Source organism: Rhamphochromis longiceps, linkage group LG7 (assembly GCF_057381845.1).
Source record: "Rhamphochromis longiceps isolate RC_006_pf linkage group LG7, R_longiceps_female_GT1.1, whole genome shotgun sequence".
In the NCBI taxonomy this organism is placed as follows: domain Eukaryota; kingdom Metazoa; phylum Chordata; class Actinopteri; order Cichliformes; family Cichlidae; genus Rhamphochromis; species Rhamphochromis longiceps.
This window is the reverse complement of record NC_140563.1, coordinates 56,121,056-56,143,473: the sequence shown is the minus strand read 5'-3', so window position 1 is coordinate 56,143,473 and position 22,418 is coordinate 56,121,056. Positions and strand designations below refer to the sequence as shown.

The 22,418-nt window shown below is 41.0% G+C and overlaps 2 protein-coding genes across 4 annotated transcripts in view; one reads left to right on the top strand and one right to left on the bottom strand.

Moving 5' to 3' along the window:
* pde8b (phosphodiesterase 8B) overlaps positions 1-12,248 on the top strand; it is a 56,406-nt gene extending 44,158 nt beyond the window's left edge. For all 3 annotated transcript variants that reach the window (XM_085414450.1, XM_085414449.1, XM_085414448.1), the window contains 3 exons: positions 20-187; positions 382-511; positions 7,429-12,248. In XM_085414450.1, the coding sequence (XP_085270576.1) occupies positions 20-187; positions 382-511; positions 7,429-7,538 (408 nt within the window). In that variant the 3' untranslated portion in view covers positions 7,539-12,248. The remainder of the gene's footprint in view (positions 1-19; positions 188-381; positions 512-7,428) is intronic.
* A 1,144-nt stretch (positions 12,249-13,392) lies between these two features.
* Positions 13,393-22,362, bottom strand: wdr41 (WD repeat domain 41). The gene is made up of 13 exons (XM_085414451.1): positions 22,006-22,362; positions 19,827-19,942; positions 18,860-18,908; positions 18,623-18,751; positions 18,462-18,524; positions 17,857-17,968; positions 17,693-17,755; positions 17,502-17,606; positions 16,775-16,959; positions 16,555-16,676; positions 14,703-14,788; positions 14,102-14,235; positions 13,393-14,020 (listed from the first exon to the last, which is right to left on the bottom strand). Exons 1-13 carry the CDS (start codon positions 22,051-22,053, stop codon positions 13,880-13,882), a joined length of 1,353 nt encoding a protein of 450 aa, XP_085270577.1. The 5' UTR covers positions 22,054-22,362; the 3' UTR covers positions 13,393-13,879.
* Positions 22,363-22,418: the final 56 nt, after the last annotated feature.

The window sequence follows — 22,418 nt, the reverse complement described above, 5'->3', positions numbered from 1 at the left end:
TGCTGTGTCTTTCCCACAGAGCGTGAACAGTGACTGTGAGGGTCAGGCCAACATCAGAAACTCTCCAGAGAATCGTCTGCTGATAAAGAGGATGCTGATCAAGTGTGCAGATGTGGCAAACCCCTGCAGACCACTCGAGCTCTGCATCGAGTGGGCTGGACGGATCTCTGAGGAGTACTTTGCACAGGTGTGGGAGCATCAGTAAAACAGCTTAGTTTAATAGCGGGTTTAAAGCTTAGAACAGAATCATTACTGTGAAGATAGTTAACTGTTCATTTAATTTTATTTGTTTTTGCTTAATCACTTTGCATACTTTATTAGATAAATGGCCTCCTGCCGTCTAAGCTCCCTGTTTATTGAATTATGTGTGTTTCCCTGCAGACAGATGAGGAGAAGAGACAAGGGCTGCCAGTGGTGATGCCCGTTTTCGACAGGAACACCTGCAGTGTCCCCAAATCTCAGATTTCCTTCATAGACTACTTCATCACTGATATGTTTGACGCCTGGGATGGTAAGAGCAAAAAATTCAACTGTGTTCTGTGTTTCTCTCTCAGGGGTGGTTTTCCACACAGTCTTCTTAGTCATTTTCTTCTTTGTTTCCATTTCAATAGAGTGGAGTATTATATTTACACACATATTAAGTCTGACTGTGCAGCTAAAAGGTCAGGATCATAAATCATAGATTGGGACTTGCTGCTTAACAAGTTTAAATGTTTACTTTCACAGAACAAAAGTAACTGTTGTTCTATAAGAAGCCATTTGCTTGCTAAGGATTCCTCTAATGCTTTCACTCAGACCATTTCCCAAATGATCTTTCACATCTTTTCTCTTGAAGTGATAATTGTTTCACATTCTACATGTGACTGCAATCTTTACTAAATGTCCTAAAGTTACCAGCCTGCTTCTGTTAGTCCAAGCAGTCTTGTTCTCTTGTTTCTAAATACATCTGTGGATGTGAGATTGATAAAAAGAAAATGCATTCCCGACAACACTGTCATCAACAGAAACTGGTGAGATTTGCTCAGATTGCAAAATAAAGACTGTGACAAAGTCAAAAACTAGTAATATAAGCTGGACAGTTGCTGACTGGTTCATAGACCACCATTTAAAATGTCACAAAACGGCCGGAGGCCGAGTACCAAAAATCAAACCCACGTGCAGAAAACCCAAAGCGGAGGCTGAGGAAAGGGTTTAACAAAGGTTTATCAACTAGCACAAAAATGACATTTACGATAGTACCTGACTTAAGGCTTGACACATGGGGCGTGAGGGTCTTGGTCAGGGGAGAGGGATAAGCAAGGGGACAGGTCCAAGAAAGCAACAGCAGCTGGCTGGTGATTAGGTACGTATGTGCAGGTGGGAGATGGAAGCGTTGAAGGAGAGGTGGTGCGGTCCAGGTGGGTTTGGTGGTGTGTGGCAGCTGTCCTGAGCGGTGAAGGTCCCGAGGTGGTGCAAGGGCAGGCAGGTGAGGCAAGGAGATGATTCTGAAAGCAGGCGGGTTAACCAGATTTCCAAGATGAGTGGTTCAGTGTGCTGGAATTTCCTGGAGTAAATAGGGTAGTTGACGAACTAGTGAGGAAGCAGTGTCAGCAAGCAGCTTAAATCTCCAACCTGATTGCCTCAATCAGCTTCAGGTGAGGGAGGCTGTAGGCCCTGCCCATGGGTGGATACCAGGGAGGTCCAGACCTTCAGGAATTTTACAGCCACACACCCAGACCATGACATAAAAGGGTTTTTTTTCTTTTGTTTGTTCGTTTTTGGGATGCCAGAAAGGCCAGATTTGAGTGAAAGAATAGAAAGCTGCATCCATAAATCAGCTTGATATTAACTGGAACACTAAATTTGGCGACTGAAAATCCTAAACTGTAAATTTATATACCAAACAAGACAAAACAGCAACCACCTGTCACTCAAAGCCAAGCCCCTAATAACTTGCAATAAATCACAACAACAGTTGCCTGAAGGTGCTTTGAATGAATCAAATAATAATACAAAACTTTGAGCCTGCAAGGCTTCGACTTGACAGCGTTATCGTTAACTCGGTTTCCCTGGGTCTTTTCCCGTGTGTTATGAATAAATCTTATTTTTTTTGTACCGGTACTGGTTCTATTTTGTTGTATTTATCCGCGACACCTTAAAGGCCGGTCCGTGAAAATACTGTCGGACATAAACCGGTCCGTGGTCAATAGGATGCAACGCCTCCGCAAAACAACTTCTGGTAACATAGAGGTCCATGGGAAAACAGCCCTCTGCTCTCGTGTGCTGTGATCTCAGTAGACACTTTCCTAATAACTTTGTGTGGTCAGTCACAAGTGTCAGCTCATGTTGAAATAAAACATATACATTTTCTTAAATATGATTATTATTAGGAAATACTGTGGCTCAGGATTCTAAAACAGGAAAAATTTAATTTTTCTGGATCAGAAAAAGGAGAATTATCCAGGTTATGCTAACAACGGATCAATCACAAATTGATAGCCAGTGAGTGTGCAGGGTCCTGCAGTTATCCTTTTCCAAAAACAGCAAGTGGCTCTGCTCATCAGCCTAGATGATGATTTCTGTTTGAACCATAAACCTTGCTTTTAGGGATGGGTACCGGTGTCCGGTGCCATGATGGCACCGGTTCTGACATAAACGGTAGTAACCAGACCGAAAAGCAGCGCACATTTCGGTGCTTTATTTTCCTGAGCTGTGATACACTTCTAGCCAATCATTTTACGTTTCCGAGGATAGTAGGCGGGGCTAGGTACGTACGTTCTGTTAGAGCAGAGCTACAGATTAAAAATGTCCAAGGCGAAGCGGTCAAAAGTCTGGCTGTACTTCACAGCAAAATATGCAAACTCAGCAGCCTGCAACAAGTGCTTTAAGCTGATACTGTGATACTGTCAAAGGAGGTAACACCAAGAATCCGATTAAACAGCTGGCGACGCATAGCGTTTTTTTTAAAAGCCAAGAAATGCGCCGTATTTGATAGCTTGCTGCGAGACCTCACACCGTGCACGTTGGGTGGGTTGCCAGTTATCGGACCCGGAGCAACATCCCCCAAAAACCCGAAGAATAGAGTCCTGGCCCCTAGCCCTGCCAGTGTAGCAGAAATGATGACGGATGATGATGGCAGCAGCAGCCGTTCTTCTCTGCATGAGTAGCTTCATGTTGTTCGTGTGTAATTTACGTTGAGTAGGCTAACCACGTTATTACATTAATGCATGTAAGGTGAACTAGCAAACATCATCATAGCTACATGCGGCTGTCTTCTTGTTTGATGGCAGATACTCCCTTCACCCTGGCCAAAAAGGCTAAAATGACCAAAGAAAAAGTGGAAAACAGCTAAACATGAGAGGTTTTTGGACAAAGTTTGTGTTTTTTCCATTGTTTAAGCACTGCTTCCAGCCAAGAGTGATGCCATATATGCCACATAGCTGCAGAAAAGGCACACATTGTTATCTTTTTACAAAAAAAACCAGCTGAACATGAGAGGTTTTTGGACAAAGTTTGTGTTCTCCATTCTTTAAGCACCGGTTCGAGCACCGTTTGAGCACCGGCACCGTTTCAAAAGTACCGATTTGGCACCGGTATCGGATAAAACCTAAACGATACCCATCCCTACTTGCTTTGATTTCAGTTTAAAGAAGCTCCTCCATTAATATCTTCAAATGGCTGCTGATTTGTGTATTAATGGTTTCTTTCTCTGTTAAGCCAGGTTTTAGTTTTCAGGATCTGAGCGCATTCACATATAACTCTTCTGCTGCACAAAATCATTACTATGAGTGCAGTTTGCTCCAGTTTGTTATCATCACTGAACAGTTTGCTCTCCTCTAACTTTACAGCTGGGCTTCATTTGTTGCATTAGTAAGGTAGAGCTTAACAGCTTGCACATGTAAAACTTATTCACCTACCAGAGAAAATATGCTGAAAATAAAAGCGTTAATGAAAACGTGACTCTTCCAGCTGTCTGTTCAGCATAAGTTACCATAGTGATTTAGCCAGGTAGAAAGGGAGCCACTTTCATGACACAGAAGACTCTACCTCCAAGCTCGTCGTAGCTCACTAACCTATTAATCTTGCTTCCTGCTACAGCCTTATGGTCAGCTCTAATGTTCCTCAAGCTGTATTTGTGCATGTGGTGGGGCGCATTATCCCACTTGATTTTGGATAGGGGGATAAGTAACATCCGCATGAATGCCAGGACCTACCCTGTCCCAACAGGAAATTGCATTGTAACATGATTAATGTTACTTACTGCAATGTTGTGTCTGCTCAGTGTAACCTTTCTTTGGGGACACTAAACCAGTCTGGGTTAAGACCTCTGAATCACTTCCCACATTTCCAGTTTGTTCCATAACTCAAATGCAATAATTGAAACAATTAGGCATTTCAGTCCAACTAAAACAAAACCTCTGACAGTGCCATCTTGACTCCTGGCCTCTTTTATTGCCGTCAGTGATTTTTTTCTTAGTAGATTGCAAGAGAGAAAATGACAGGAAAGAGATAGTGAGAGAAAGTGATGATGAGTGGAACGGGATAGTATGCTGCTTGTACTAGTTCCCCATTCCCACTGAATTCCCCTCTTAGCATAGTCTCCCCGAGAGGCAGCTTGTTTACTGTCAGCTCTGATGTCACGGAAAGATTCCAAACGCCAGTGGGATCAGGAGAAATTACAAGAGTATCAGGGGAGTGGAAGTCAGGGAAATAGTGGCAGGGATGAGGGTGGAAGGGTTGGCTACAATCACTCGACAAGCAGCCGAGCAGAACTTCACTTGCACATAAACACTAAAACACACATGCAGCCTCTTTCAATTCACCAGGGTCACTGTCAGGACAAGGCAGGGGTCATTGTTAGTTCCACAGATGCAGTGTGGCTCATCAACAAGGCCGGAAACAAGGATGTAAACAACACAAGCCGAAGCTGTGGTGCCTCAGGCTGTGGGTGTGTGTGTGAGAGAGAGAGGCAGAGAGACCTTTGAGCCCCAGCTGACCTTTAATGTGGGAGAACCATTGTAGAGTCTATGTAGCATTAGCAACTGTACACAAACTGACTGCACATAGCCTGCTTACAAATGTTAACAGTCCGTGTGGAATGATAACAGGAAGTCAGTGGCAAATGTAGGTGTTTATCCCTGATTTCCTGTTTTTGTGTGTCTGTGTGTGTGTGTTTGTTTGTTACTTTGTTTTTTGTTTTGTTTTTTGAAAATATAATTTACATATGTGTTTGTTGCATTCTCTCTACTGGGATTATTCATGGTTCTTTGAATAATCTGATATTTTGAGACTTGATACATTAAAATTACTTGTATAGATATGAGACATATGACCAACCAGGCTATGTCTGCAGGTGTCCCTTTAATCTTTTGCCAGCTGTCATCTGTCACCATATATGTTTCACATTTTTTAAAACCACTATCAGGTGAAATGAATAAAAACTACAGTGTCAACGGGAACAGTAAGTTTTTTAGTTGCAGTCTTAGGCTTCAGTCACACAGGGATAGGGGCCTAGAGGCCAGTCACTTGGGGAAAAAAACATATACCGAGACCAGTTGCGTGCGGTTGCTGGCAGTAGCTGTGAAAGCGATTGCTAATGCCCCAGCTGTGCAGGCCAAGAGACCATTCAGTGACCCACTGGTAACCAGAAATGGCTAGGAAAAGTGCGTATTCCACAACCGGCTGCTGAAGGTTATTGCCAGTTGCTAGCAAGAAATTGCACATAGCTATAAAAAGCACTCTGATAATGCTTTGATTGACATGGATTTGTCTGCAAACACTACAAAGACACTAATCATACTGTAAAGAGTTTTGAGGACAACCAGAATGCCTTCTAGTTGCACCCTTTGCACCTTTGGTTGAAGCTTTTAATGCTGAAGGCTGATGTTGTCCATTTCCAGTAACTGACAACAACCTCCAACAACTATTTGCCAACTAGTCAGAGAGTAGACATTTTTCCTAAGTGACCGGAGGTTGCCAGGGTTCTCACCACCTTTTACAGAGGCACCATTGAGAGTGTGTTGACAAGCAGCATCTCTCTCTGGCACAGGAACAGCAGTGCTTCAGACAAAAAGGCCCTGAGAAGAGTGGTGAGATCAGCTGAGAGGACTATTAGGGTCACACTGCCATCTATTGAGGGTCCAGCCAAACAACACTCCTTATCCAGAGCAAAAAACATCATCAGGGACACCTTCCGCCCCAACCCCAGCCTGTTCTCACTTCTGCCCTCAGGCAGACGGTATCATAGCCTGAGGTGCAGGTCGCACCTCAGGCGCTTTCCACCAGCCATCGAACTGCTGAACAGCACAAAAACAGCTTCTGTTCTCTAGATTATTATACTCTACCAATCGGTCAACAATCAGCATTTCTCTTTTGCAGTAATTGAATTGTTTTTTTATTTGTGCTTTTTAAATATGTACCACTGACTTTATATTTATTTATTTAATTATTAAATTTGCCTTTTTTTTTTAACTCTATTGACATTTTTATATGTCTTTATGTAAGCTTGTGCTACGTAATTTCATTCTGCATTGCGTCTTTGAGGTAGTGCTGAATGACAATAAAGTAAATCTTGAATCTTGAAGGGGTGTCAATAAATAGTCTCTCAGCTTGTGTGAAGTATCCAAGAGTCTGTGACAAGGGCTGATTTGTGAAGGCTGGAAGGCAGAAGGTTTCGAAACAGCAGTTCCTTTGTTGTGTCCCTGGTATTTATTGTTTAGATCCCAGTGCCAAAAAACAAACCATGGACAAAAAACCAGTGAATCAGTGACGTGGTCACTGGCGGCAAACACTAACTCATGCTTGTGGGGAGTGAAGGCTGGTCTGTCTGGTCATTTCTTAATTCTGCTTGTATGACAAAGGTGTCAGAGTAATGTGTGTGGGGCTATATAAGTGCAGACCAGTCAGAGTGCTCATGCTTACCTAATCAATCACCAAATATGCCATCAATGTCCGAACTGGATCATAAAGTAATGGCCGTGTATGAGAAATGTGATGTTTCTTTTTCGTCACATGGACAGCTAGATGAACTGCTTACCTGGAAAACCATGGGACTATGAGAAAAAGGCACTGCGCACATTACCTATTACACACACCAAATCTGTCCAAAAGTGGTTTGAGGAAGATTACAAAGAAGTCAAGATGATGATTTGGCCTACAAATGTTCTGATTGAGAAATTGTGGGATGTAATGGAAAATCAAGTCCAAACCATGGACGGTTTTATCTCCTGCCTTTCACACTTTGGTGCCAGATATCACAGGATATCGTCCACTGTCTTTTGTCTGAGCTATTTTGGTGAAACCAAGAGGATCTGTGCAATATTATTTCAATGATTTAATGGTTTGAATTTATAATTAGTTACTAACTATGACTGAAATCTGCCTAACAACACACATCTGTGTAGCCATGTTTGTTTTTAATTCTACCAACTTCAATGTGTCTCCTTGCAGCCTTTGCCACTCTTCCTGGCTTAATGGAGCACCTGTCAGAGAACTACAAATACTGGAAGACCTTGGATGAGATGAACTGTAAGAGTCTACGTCCTCCGCCTCCTTCGTGACCGAGTCCACATCCCCTCCTTACATATATCACTCCAAGCAGGGTAGGACAGTGAATGAAGCCCTGCGGTGGAACAGTTACTCTTTTCAGCTGGGATTTGACAGAAGTCCGTGACCTCTCAGGGGTTCCTGGATACGGCCTGAAAATTTTATAATCGGAAGAACACAGATATGCCGTTTCCATCTCAAATCACAGCCTCTTGTATGGTTCTAGCTGGAGGTGGTACCAGTAGAGAACAGGTGGTCACTGGAGGCTGTCTCCCTGTTGCCACTTTATGGCCCCCTAAAGTATATCTTGATAGCACCTCCATGGTACAGTGTGGACCTGATAGGTCACCTGACAATCTGTACCATACAGTGTAATACAACAGAAACCTGCACTTTAGCTAATCATGACATCTTACATTTTGAACTCCCTTTTTGTTGACTTTGCTTTTGGAAGTTTTCTTTAAAGCAAATATTTCCTTTCTGTATCTGTATACTGCTATAAAAGAAATATGGAAAGTAAAACGTGACAATTGCCAGAGGCACTGACTGAAAACAAGAATCTGAAATGATCTGGGCATGCATTTTAGTACAAGCGAGTGCAAATCTCCATACTTCCTTTTTCACAGTTCCAGCTAGTAAAAGGTGCTTAGCTGGAATTAATCTTTGCATTAGCTGTGAAACAACGTAGAGACTTGTGTCTGGGACCAAATTCCCTTCAATCCCTGTCCATTTGCCCTGTTCAGACAAAATCTAAAAGAAAGGGCACTTCCAGGAGTACTTACCTATGTACCAGGGTGCAGTCCACAGATTGCCGATTGTAGGGCTATTTTCGTGACAAATGCTGGATCCTGAGATCATATAGTTGCAGAATACCTTGTAAAATGCCACCTGATAACCTACTGTCATTTCTTCTACATCACCATCTTACGTGCACTGTGAAAGCAGCTAATGAGGATAATGAAGATCCTTGTCAAACCTGCATGTCCGAACAAATGGAGGAACAGAATTGCACTGTATCAGAGCTATTTAGTTACCAGATGTTACACTCATAGCTTTGTGACACTAACTGTAGACATTTTCACTCCCCCCAAAAATGATTGACTTGCGAGTATTTGAACAACATAGTTACTGGCTTTCTATTTGAGCCTATGCTTGGCAATTGGTCGGGGTACAGTGTGTCAGGTTTTGTAGTTGACATGTTTTTAGTGATGAAATGAAGCCCACATTGACCTGACAAACAGATGAAGGAGCTGCTAAACCGTGTTTAGATTGTAAAAGCACGGCTGCAAAGCCAGCATCTCTCTCTCGTTTGTGTTTTTTGCTTAAGCAGTTTTACTTAGGCTTGAATCCTGCAACCAAAATTCACACTGAAGACATTTGGCCCCTTTTTCGGTGGGGTGGGTGTCATTTGAATGATATGGCTTCCATCTACAGGTGGTAGACTCTAAATTTGTCATGTTGTCCGTGAATCAAATCAAACCAACACAAAGGCCCAATTTCAATCTGGCACTTCCACTGTGTGGAAGAGTCTGTTAATTATGAAGGAGGGCAGAAATAAAGCGGAAAAAGTCTGGGATGCCCTCACCTTTCTCAGGTGAAAACAGGTACTTCCAAACAGCTCCTTTGGAGATGTGCGCCGCTATGAGATGAATGTATTAATATGTCCATGACATATTGGAAAATACGCCGTGTTGTGTTTCAGTTTGATTCAGGTATTTTTAACATGCTCCAGGTCGTTATGGTGATTTTACATACTGCTCTCTGTTATTAGAATTTGTTGCAACAAAAATAAGAACAAATAAATTCAGATGCACTTTTAAAAACATGTACAAATGTAGAAAACTTCCACAAAAGTGTTTTTCATACTGAGATAGTCTTCAAACAGTCCTTCTTATCTGTAAGTGTGTTTCCTCCATGTAGCGAGTAAGTCAGCACAGGTGCACACTTGGTGTTTTGCGGACTCTAGAGCCCACCACCACATAATGCTTGTTGGAACAGCACTTAATGTGGCCTCCACAAAGTGCAAACAAAGTGAAAGGGTGTAGGTGGCTGGACTGGAATTGGTTTAGTATTATATTTCATCCTACTATGACTGAGGATGGAATACTACTATAATAATACTAGTCACTAGACTTGGATATTTAAGATCACCTCTGTTAAGCTTTAATATCAGAAGGTGAAAACAGCACTGGAATCCACTACTGCCAGCAGCAGAATCTTTAAAAGACTTTCATAATAAATTATTTTACAAATTCAAAAAATCAAAATGGCGATATCCAGATATCTATAGGCTACTAATGTGGTGAACTTCTGTAATTACCAGTTCTTGTCCCAACTCTCCAGCTCAGCTGCTGGTCTACATGTGCAAGTATGTGCGTGGTAATCCAGGAGACGCACATCAAGCAGTATTAACCAAAGGCACAGAGAGCTCTTTAGGGTGCCTTTTTCTTTGGTCATCTTTACAGAACACAAGTATTTTTGTTGAAACATTTCCTCCTCTAGACATAAAAACAAAAACAAACTAAAAATTAAAAAAAAACACAAAAAGAAGAAAAGCCATATGTGTTTTAGATGTTTTTAAAACTAGGATATTTGGCCTGATGCATCACGGTCTGTGCTACAGTTCTGAGTTAGTCAGTGTTGACGGCCCCCGAAGCTTTTTCCATGTATTTTGTACAACTACGAGATTTTTAACGACAGAAGCTGAACCAGGTGCAGTTGGATAAAACGCACGTTCCTTGTTTGTTCACCTCCATGTTCGATGTATTCACACTGATGTTGTCATTATGCTGACGATGAAGGTCTTAATCAACGCCTTAATCTTGTTACGTCTCACTGTGTAGCTCTGCTATTGTTGCAATACACTGTAAACTACCTAATGTATCTGCTGTTCTTGTAAATACTCGGCCAATATTATTTTCGCTTTGCTTTTTACATATTTTGCTTTCATACCTTTTTATTGTGGATGTTATGTGTTGCTGTTAATTTCCAAAGTTATGTTTGTTCGGGGTTTTTTAGGGTGACTTGAAAAGCGGCTCCACCTCTGAATGTTTCATAGCTGCTATCGTTGACTATGAGAAGATATTTTTGCTAGTATACGATGAAGATTTCTATTCACACAGACAATACTTCAGATTTAAATGTCAGACAGTCTTTTCCATGAGCAGTAAAAAGCAGAATATGATGAGCTCAGTTACATTCGATTACAGCTGGTGACATAACGCTTTCATCACTTACAAAGATTTCGATTTCCCTCTCATCAATAAAACTGTTGGCCGTGACTGCAAGAACGTGCCAGTTCTATCTTTTCTATCATTTACAACCATGACAATAATTAGAAAGTGATTGATAGATAGTATAGAGTGCGGAAAAATATTTTTTGAAAAATATGAGGGTCATTGGCCATGAGAACTGTAATGTTTTCAAAGATGTTACTGCCTCAAGCATAGTAGTTACAAAAGCTTTCCGTAAGAGCCGCCATGTTTGTTGAAAAGGTTTAATGTATTTTGCTCTCTCTGGTCTTATTTTGATGTTTTCTGTCAAACACAAAGTTGTATTGTGAGAGACAATTAAAAAGTTCTTTCAATATAAAGTTGTTACGTTTTTGGCACAAAGATGTTTTACAGGAATCCTTTCAAGCTGAAATGTTTGCCTTCTTCCCAAAAGTTGGAGGACAAAATCTAAACGATACATCTTTACAAAATAAAAGGAGTCACTTACCAGCATCCTGAAATCTAACTGAATAAGTTATGTGTATTTTGTTTAAAGGTATTTACTAATGTTTTTTAAAAATTGTTGGAAAAGATTCCAAAATTAACTAAAACTGTCCACCATCTCCGATCTGTGAGACATTAATTGACATAAACTACAGCTGGGATGTATTTTTATAATATAATATAATGTTGTACAAAACATGTTGTGATCAGGATGCAGTGCATCAAGTCCTTTAGTTGACGTGTTGATTAAATAAAGCCCACATTGGGCTGACAAAGGTGTGAAGGAGCTGCAGAGTCAGCATCTCTCTCTCGTTCGTGGTTTTTGATTAAGCAGTTTTACTTCGGCTTGAATTCTGCAACCAAAATTCACGCTGAAGACATTTGGCCTCTTTTTTCCAGTGGGGGGGATTTCTATGTTTTGACTTCCATCTAGTGGTGTTCTAGAGGTGATACACACTTTTATGCTACAGTTCTGAGTCGGTGATGATGCTCCCAAGACTTTTTCCTATGTTTTGTACAACTACGAGATTTTTAAAGCCAATATTATTTTTGCTTTAGCTTTCTACATATTTTGCTTTCATACATTTTTATTGTGGGTGTTATTGTGGATGTTATGTGCTCCTGCTGTTTTTCAAGGTGACTTGAAAAGCAGTTCCACCTCTGAATGTTTCATAGCTGCTATCACTGACTATGAGAAGATATTTTTGCTAGTATACGATAAAGATTTCTATTCACACAGACAATTTAAATATTTCAGATTTAAATGTCAGTCTTTTCCATGAGCAGTAAGAAGCAGAATATGATGAGCTCAGTTACATTCGACTACAGCCAGTGACAGAACACTTTGCTTTGAATCTACTGAGCCAGAAGCAGATTGTATAACAGCTTGTTATATTTTAAGAAAATCCTTCATCAATTGCAAATTTTCCTCTCATCAATAAAACTGATGTCCATCAGTCCATCAGTGCAATAATGTGCCAGTTCTGTATTTTATATATATTACAGTCCATCTGGAAAGTAATAATAGCATCTTAATCTGTTCCACATGAAACAGCCATATTCCAACATGGATAATATTAATTTTCATACATAATTTAACACACAACACCCCTTAATGACAAATGAAAAAAATGCTTAAAAGTCTTTGACACCCACAAGTATTTCTGAGTGTGACCTTACAGGCTTGGCACACCTTTTTGGGGGAAGTTTCTGTCATTCTTTTTTCTTCTTTGCAGCACCTCTGCAGCTCCATCATGTTGGTTGGGAGCGTTGGCGCACAGATATTTTCAGATCTCTCCAGAGATGTTTGGGTTCCGGTCTGGACTCTGGTTGGGCAACTAAAAGACCTGATGCTCCAGACATGATGCTTAGCATTCAGGCCAAAGAGTGCAATCTGTGTTTCATCAGACCGGAGAATTTTGTTTCTCATCTGATAAAAAGGAAGGGCTCCCATCTGATAGCACTTCAGGTACCTTTTGGCAAACTCCAGCTGAACTATCATGTGGCTTTTACTAAGCAATCACTTCCATCTGGTCACTGTATCATACAGGCCTGGGTAGAGTGCAGCAAAAATACTTGTCCTTCCGGAAAGTTTTCCTCTCTCCATAGAGCAACGCTGGATTTCTGTCAGTGGCCATTGGGTTGTTGGTGAACTCCCTGACTATTGCTGAGACTGGCCAGGCAGCCAACTCTTGGAAGAGTTCTGGTGGTTCCAAATGTCTTCCATTCATGGTTGATGGAGGCCACTGAGCTCACTGTGACCTTTAATGCTGCAGATATGTTTCTTTTTTCCCCCAATCTCTTCATCGATACCAGTTTCTGAGGTAAAGGCCATGAATACTTATATAAATCTTATATTTTCATTTTTTAGTTTCCATAGATTCACAAGAATTTCAACTCTTTTCACTCATTATGGGGTAGTATGTGTGGAATTTTAAGTAAAAATTAATTCAATTTATTCTGGAATAAGGCTGTAACAGGAAAAACATGTGGAACCTGTTCTGCAAATACTTTCCAGACACACTGCATAATCATGGCAATAATTAAAAAGTGATAATGTATAGTGTGGAAAATATTTTTGAAAAATACAAGCATTATCGAATGATGCCACTGCTAAAGCACTGTCATTCTCATAACTCTCAAAAACACAAAGCATATTGTCAAACTATATTAAAAAACCAAACAAACACACAAAAACAGCAATAGTGCAAATGATTACACGTATAAGCTGCTGAACCTTCCTCTCATTGCACTGCTAGATGATCACAACAGTGCTTCTTGGCACATGGAAGCAGACCTACACAACATGAAGAGGCACAAATGTATATCTACAGTAAAGCCTGAGCAGGAATTGAATTGGGCTGTACTAATGTAAAACCATAACAGACTGTGTTTGGTACAAAATGACTTATGTCAGCATCACAGTGCTCAAACACTCCAGTGTGGAAACAAAAGTACTGTTACATTTGGAAGATGAGGTATTTACAGACAGTTTATAGAATTTAAGGTAATACACATCTTCAGTCCAAAGGCAAAGTGAATAAATGTAAACACCAACCATTACACTAACATTTAAATCATTTGTGAACACCATTAAGCATCAACCTCCCAACTTTTTTTTAAAGCGAGTGACATAAATGTCAAAGTCCTCCCCTCTCCTCCAATTTCTGGAAAAGGGCCAGGCTGCGGAGACGAGACTGTCTTTCTCCGTTCTTCCACAGAATGAGCAGGTGGTCCGCCGAGCATGTAACCAAACCTTTCTCCGTGAAACTTACGAACATCTGAAATAAGTCCAAAAGACATTACTGCAGCCCTGGCATTACATAATTATAAGAAAGAACTTTAGTTTAAGCCTTATGTACCTGGACTGCTCCTGAGTGTCCAATCAGATCTCCAGTCAACTCTAGCATCCTAATGTTGGGAATGTCTATAACCTTCTTTGAAGGAGGCCCAGATTGTTTGTTTGAACGGCCAAAACTCCACATCCCAAAGAACCCTGTCGCGTGGACAGAAAATTACTGTTACAGGATACCCAAGGAAACTGTACTTGTTGCTGATGATATTGCTGTTAAAAATTTATTTTCTGTGTTTACGGGTAGAGATGACAGATGACAGGATAGGCTAAAAACAGCATTACCATGACTGTCAGAATAGTAACTAATAGGTCTGCTCTAAACGTCATAATAATGATGTGACAGGAACACTGACTTGTGCTAACCTGCTACACACCACTTTTATTTCATATACACAATACCACGTCTGGCCAACATTACAGCACTCCCACCTCCACACACACATTCCTCAGTCTTTAAAGTTTCCAGTCATAATTATTCATAAGTAAGTAATAGATCATGGGGAATCTAGTTTTAGCAGTGTGTGTGTGTGTGTGTGTGTGTGTGTGTGTGTGTGTGTGTGTGTGTGTGTGTGTGTGTGTGTGTGTGTGTGTGTGTGTGTGTGTCTCACCTGAAGAAGCTGGTTCAGCCGGCAAAGGCAAGTCTTGGATCTCCCACATCCTCACACTGCCATCTTCAGAGCAGGACATCAGCTCACTAAAACAGAGGCAGTGTCACACACATACACACACAGATTGTCTGCATAGCAACAGCTATTTGAATAATAGTCGCAGGCTGATTTACTGCTAGATAATTATATTGAAAACAAAACTATTAATTATTAAATTTGATTAAAAATGCACTGGTTCATGGCTGTCCAAAAAAATCTTTTATCAGTGAAAGATATGACTCCCTACATATTTATCATGTGGCCGTCTTGTCTTGTAGGCATAAATCTACTAATGTTTAGATAATAAACAGAAGCTTGATTCACAGTAGAGAAGGCACAGAAGCCAACAAAGCCTTAAGATTCAGTCTATGAGGGTTCAACATTACATAAACCAGGAATAATGAGGCTTCCCTTAGTGTTATGGATGAAAACAGCAGGAAGGCAGTATTGGCGCTACAGCTGAACTACATGAGGGTTGACTCAGTGAAAGAGAGAAAATATTTCAGCCTGGAGTTGATTTGAGCACCTGTAACTCCATTAAAGTGTCCTTTATCAAAACACCTGTTCAACAACTTCAGAGGAAAAGCAATTATTTCAGCTCCACCACAAGTTTGTTTCACACAGCAAGACAATATGTTAAGAACAAGATAAAACATCAGCTGACTGTATGACTGCTTGTTTAGTTTTCCATAATCTTTATATTTGGAAGATATCTTTTTAAACTGTCTACAAGCCCAGTCTTTCATACCTGCAGCTTTCAGAGATTTACTCCACCGCATTTATTTCAAAGTTGTAGTTACTACTTATTTTGCACATTTAGATCCTTTATACAATAAGACTTATTGAATTGGTTGGTGCCCTGTATAAAACCATGGACAAAAAACAAGAAGTAAAATCAGCAAACTTTGGTAAGATAAAAGTAACTTTTGACTGGTACTGTACATGCTCTTAAGAATTAAGTAAAATATGTCCTGACCTATGAACCTGACTGAGACTGTTTTTAATTTTGCGGCTAACTCAGACTTTAATAACATTACAGTGCTGACCTGCTTCTCTGAATTAATTTGGCTAACAGTCACTGCTCATGAACATGTTACTCTAACATGAACATGTTACTATAGAGTCAGTCTCACTCCCTCTTGAAAGTTGAGTAAATTGTACTAAGCTTTCACTGATCCTTTGTGTCTAACGTTTCCCCCACAAGTAATCTAATCACGTTGCCGTCATAGCAATCACCAGACTCTCATCCTTCAGTTGGACAAACTCCAACTCAACCATCTTGATCTGCAGTTGTTCGGTTATGAAGATGAGCTGTGAGTTGGAGGGTCACCCCAACCACAACCAACAGCAGGTATAACTTAGACACTATGATTCTTACAACTGTAGTGTCTATGGTCAGCATGTAGGAAGTACCACATAAAGATTTTTCATTTTTTACATTTGACCTCATTTCATATCTGCCTTTCTTTCAAGTTGAAAGAAACTCCATCATGCTACCCTTATCTGATTTTTACTACACTACAAACCGCTCAAGTACTTTTCAAAAGAACAAAGAAAAACCAAATGAATACATACAAAATACAAAAGTATTCCTTTAAAAGTTAATACTAACCAGAGAGTGAGCTCTGAGGGTTTCTTTTTTATGAATGTATTCAAGTAAGCATAGATCACCGTGGAGTGCATGTGCAAACTGCCCAAGCTACAGCTATTGATTTTTAGGTGGGTTGTTTAGTTTTCCTTTCAGAAAGTATTTTGCCCGTGTGTGTTCTAGAGGGTAAAAAAAAGAAGTCTTAGAAAAGGTGTAAGATCTTACCAGTCAGACAGCAGCATGGTGTGTAACACATTAGAGTCGTGGGCAACCTTTCTGTAGGCCACCACGCTTCTGGTCTGAACACTGTAGACGTAGAGACCGCTGCCCACAGCAGCAAGGATGAGCTACAAAACACACAAACAGAAAGTTCTCATTTTAAATGACAATAAAACAACAGAGTATTCCCAGTATACAAGCCCATCCTGCCCTTTCCTGTCCTCACATTTCCATTGGTGGTCAGGTGCTGAATGGACATCTCGCTGGGTTTAGGAGCCCCCATTCGTATTTCAGTCTGATTGTAGTCTTGAGACTCCTCCCAGAGAATGTGTTCATAGGCCAGGAGGTTCCACTCAGTCGCATTCCATAAGATCAACTCACCCATATGGGACCCGCTGGCGAAGAGCCCGTCTGAAGAACACAAGAGGAAAAGGCATGAGTCCAGGGCTACAAACACAGTGAGAATAAAGTGTTGACATAGCTTCTAAATGTATCAAACCTGGTGACCAGGTGATGGCGGCTGTGGCTGCAAACAGTCCTAGAGACTCTACAGGAAAAGAGCTTACCGATTTAAATACTCTGTAAAAATGAGTTCACGGTCTCAGCTCCTCATTTTGGGCCATCTCGGATAAAAAGTGAAGTCTATTTTGTAAATCTTGGACTATGTTTCACCAAGGAGGATTATCTGTGGCCACTAATTAGCTAACGGCTGGTGATTGGAAAGTCGACAGCCAGTGAGAAAGCAGTTTAACAGTGAGACACGCACATCTTTGTCAGACCCGTTTTAGTTTTTTTAGTTTTTAAATCAAGATAACAAAGGGTGAAAACGCTAATCTCAAGCCTTTGAAACAGATCTTCAGTAGCTACATCCACCTTTTACACGGTCTGTGGGTTCAAAATGCAGTCTCTTTGCAGCTTAAAAATCAAACAGACACACCGAGTTTCAGACTGACCATTGACGTTGATAAGAGCTCGGATCTGATCCTGGTGGTCGGAGAGGCAGCGGATCTCAGCCACTGACAGAGAGGAATCAGCAGAAACTGTCAAGCTGTAGATCACTGCAAAGACAAAGGAATATTTTGTTTCAAATAACGCACTTTTAATCTACTGATCTGTTCATCCGCACCATATTTTGTGCTCTTACTTATTTTTTTATCCATGGCAGCTGCTATGTAGTTCTTCGGCAGTTCAATCAAAGCAGTGATTCCTTCGACACGTCAAAACACAAAAACATTGATCAGCGTCAGCGGCCAGCACGGTTGGTGTAACAGTAAAAATGTGGTTGTGCAACGGACATTTTTTTCTCACCAGTATCACTGTGGTTGGGTCGCTGACACTGCAGCTGAAAGTCTCTATTCCACACGCATAGTTCTTCCCCACCAGAGAGCCACACACACAGTCGCTCGAGCACCAGCAAACACTGAGACAGACACACAGCTGGATCAGGATGTGAAATATCATTTTAGATTTTTTTTTTTTTAATTGTTTTAGATTTTTAATTTCTATATACACCAAAATAATTTGGTGGAAAATTCATCCTTAAGAAAGGCACTAAGGAAAAAAATGCCAACATCAAGAGATGATGAGCAGATCCTGACGTTTCTAATGAAGAAAAGGAAGAAACTGAGATTCTGGATTCATCCAATTCTCACAAGAAGGCAGCGACAGAGACAATTGGATGGTTTGATCCAGCAATTGAAGCTGTATCATGAGTACATTTGTACAACACTGTTGAAGATGTCAGTGGGGCAGTTTGGTATTATTTTACTATTTGTATATCCAGGATTGGAGCGCATTTTAAAACTGTGTATACACAGTTTTCCATTTTCACTTCCAAAAATAAATAGCTGATAATACAGATGCAAGATGTGTGTGTGTGTGTTTTTAGGGATTTCAAAGGTGTTTTTTGCTACCTTTACAGAAGAATGAAGATCTGAAATGGTCTGGACCCTGTTGCCTGTATCAGGGTCCCACAGCTGACATGCAGGATTAAGGAGAATCAAGCCTGAATCACAAAGTCATGAATTACTCATGAAACACTTGCTGTACATTTGTGTGCATTGTTTCAGGATACACTGAGGCTTCGGTCTGAAGAGGCAGTGATAAGCGAGGTGTTCAGTGTGACTTCATTTTTGCAGGTGATGGTGGTTATGGCTGTTATCTGCTGAGAATGGCCTCTCAGCTCCTGCAGCCTCTCCCCAGTCTAGCAATCGGACAAGCAAAAATAAAAGCAATTAGCAATTAGTCCCACTGTGCTGTGTGCAATTTCGCAAGACGCAGAAAGAAAGAAAAAAAACTGGCAGCATATTACCTCAACATTCCACACCAAAACAAGGCCATCATCCCCTGCTGAGGCACATCTGGGTAACATGAGAAGAAAGGTAAGAGTTATTTCTTGAATTTAGACTCCTGTGTCACACTGGCCCCTCAGCTGAGAATTGTAGGACTGGCAGGACTCTGCTTTAGCAGGTCGACTAGTCAATTGCAGATACAACCTATTCATACAAGGAATCATTTCCTGCAGCTTCATCTCCACCGAGAAATGTTAAAAAAAAAATACATCTGTCCTGGGGCTTATCGCGTTACTTGCTTTCTGACCCTGAACCATCCAAACTGCCTGTTCCCAAAACCAACAGACAGGATGAGCGGATAAAACAGAGACAAAATGAGAAGAGAGGAAGTGTTGAGGATACATTTTCAGACTTCAAAAGCAATCTGGAGAGAATTTTCTGGCCTTTGCCCCCAACTGTGGACCTGTGAGCAGAGAGGACGAGACCCAAAGGAGGAGGTGATTACTGGAGGAGACCAGGCGTAAAGCAACCCCCCCTCCACCCTGACATACACACACACTTAGGTCGGGTATAAATCCCAATCTTACACTTATGCAGGTCCACTCTGCCATCCCAGTGTGTAGCATGCTTCCACAATACAGCGCAAACGAGGAGAGCAGGTGCAAACCTTTATGTGTGTGTGTGTGTGTGTGTGTGTGTGTGTGTGTGTGTGTGTGTGTGTGTGTGTGTGTGTGTGTACGGACAGTATTAAAAGGCTTTGGTTATACTGTACCATGCACACACCATCACATAGTGGTGATGATTGGGCTCCTGTCATGCTCTGTAAGTTTGTTGTAGGTGAGGATCTCCTGTCAATCATAGTGGGATGGAGGCCAGCCAAGGGTAGAGAGGAGAGAGGTTATAGAGGGAAAGAGAGATAAGAGAGGGCAGGAGAGGCGAGAGGGAGGGTTGGGGAAGGGGAGAGGGGGCCGTTTGCGGTCGGCTTACCTGAAGTCATCAATCTGCACCAGAAATCGAACAATGTCAAAATGTCCTTTCAGCACCTGCAGCTCAGTGAAGCAGTTTTTGGGCTGTTCCTCTCCAATGCACAGCACAGGGCTTTTCTGCAGACACAAGAGGGAAAGCAGTGAGACAAACAGGCCGCGGTGCTGTACACCCAGCCCTGAGGCTGAGAGTAGATAGGGAAGACAAGAGTACGGGAAGAAAGAAGTGGAAAGCAAACTTGTACTTCTAAGCAAATATATTTTTAAGGGATACAAATTGGCATTTATATTTTTATTCACTTTTGTTTTTGTTACTTTACCCATCTTACAAAAAAAGAATAGCCATCGCTGCATTCTGATTTTATATCAAAAACATGACAAATATACCAGCTGTTCAATTGTTACTTTTTCTGTAGAGTGAGTTGTTTTGCTTCTCATACTTAAATCCCAACTGGCAATATGTTGGAGTTTTTTGTCATATGTACAATAAGATGGGTGGAGGGTTTCATTACTTCCCTGATATTGTTACTACTCATGAACGTGCTTAACATTTAGTGCCTGTTACAGGTTTCTTATGGAAGCACTTTGCATTGTTATCCTGAAATACCTTTTTGACACAGCTGATAAGGCCTATGTTTTATAGGCTAAACTGTTTTGGAATAGCTAGCGATATACATATTATATAGGTAATTCATGTTCTACTTCATAATGTAAGTGGGCTTCTCAGCAACCATCATACATTTCAGTCTATGTCCTGTCCACAAAGTATAAGCATGGTCTGACACCACCATGTTAAAATACTACATCTCTGATATTGGCCTTACTTTGAGAATAAAGCCAGCATAAAATATTTTGAGCATTGAGTTTAGTAACAAGGAAATTATCTGTCTTTTATCAAACTGAAAATAACAAAAAAACACTTTATCACTTTATTATTATTATTATTATTATTATTATTAACTGCTTTTTTAACGGATTGTTAAAGTAAATACAGAATAAATCATTGACATGGCAGCAGTTCAGTGCATTCATTAGCAGGTGGACTTGGTAAAAACAACCTGCTGAAGTTCGAACTCAGCATGCGAAGGATGAAGAAAAGTGATTTAAGTGAGTGAACGTGGAGTGCCGGACATGCTGGTCTGACTATTTCAGAAACTGCTGATCTACTGGGATTTTCCTGCACAGCCATCTTTAGGGTTTACAGAGAAATGTCCAATGAGAAAATTTCTAGTGAACAGCAGTGAAAAAGTCAGAGATCAAAGGAGAACAGCCAGACTGCTTTGACCTAAAATGGGGATAAAAGCAAATCCAACAACCATTTATTACAGCCAAGGCGTGTAGAAGAGCACCTCTGAAGACACAACACACCAAACCTTGAAGCAGATATGAAATGTTGCCCAGTCTGATAAGTCTCCATTTCTGCTTTAAAATTTGGATCGTAAAGTCAGAATTTGGGAGTTAAAAAACAAAACAAAACTTGAAAGCATGGAATAGTTCTGTCTGGTGGTGATAAAATGGTCTGGGGATAGTCAAAAGAGCCTGGATGACCTGGATGACTGTGAACCTTCACAGAGATGCGGTGTCGGGGATAGTTTTTTGGCACACTTTGGGTTCCTCAGTATCAAGTGATCAACAGTTAAACATCAAATCCTATCAGAGTATTGTTGCTGACCATGTCCATCTTTTCATGGCCCCAGTGAACACATCTTCCGATGATTGCTTCCATCAGAACACAACATGTTACAAAGCTCAGATCACATTAAGATGGTCTCTTTTACATGACAATGAGCTCCTGTACTCATATGGTCTCCAGTCACCAAATCCCAGTCTACCATGGGATTGGGATGTGAAGGAATGGAAGATGGCAGCAACTGTGTGTGACCACTACAAAGGTAAAAGGGTGTCCAACCCAGTACTAGCAATGTGTAACTAGCAAAGTGACCGGTGAGTGTTTACGCCTGTATTTAGTGGATATTTATATCACATACTGAGACAGGCTTCCTGAACATGGAGGTACAATCTGCTTTGGAATACATGAGTCTTTGGAGGAGTTTGGAGGAGAGGAGCGTTTATGGAACAAATTACAGCATATTTCCATAAGTTACACAGGTAGACTCATAAAATCATCACATGCATTCCCAAACAAGGTATGCTGCAAACACGAGCTCCCAGGCTCAGCTTACCTCCGCTGAGCTCTGAGCTTCCCGACCACCGAGAATCCACCGGAGCATGACGTCAGCCGGTCAAACACAGTAAAGCCAGTTTTTACAAACGCTTCTCTGAACACGAACCCAAAACTCAAAGCACAACAAAGCAGCTAGCTAACGTTACAAGCTTCTCTATCTGAAAAGTCCCCAGCGTCACACAGAAATAGCCTCTCGCCGTTTTCACTGTGAGGAAGCTTCGGCGGGTAACGCTTCGGTTTGTTGGACAGATAATTTAATTTCGCCAGAACTGAGAGAGTCACGTTAATACTGCAGTTTTCAGCTACATGTTTCAAAAGGTTTTCAGTCACGACCACAACAAACCATTCATGTGACTCGCACTACGGAAGCTTTGCATGGACACGATTCACTGAAGTCGAATGATAATTGGG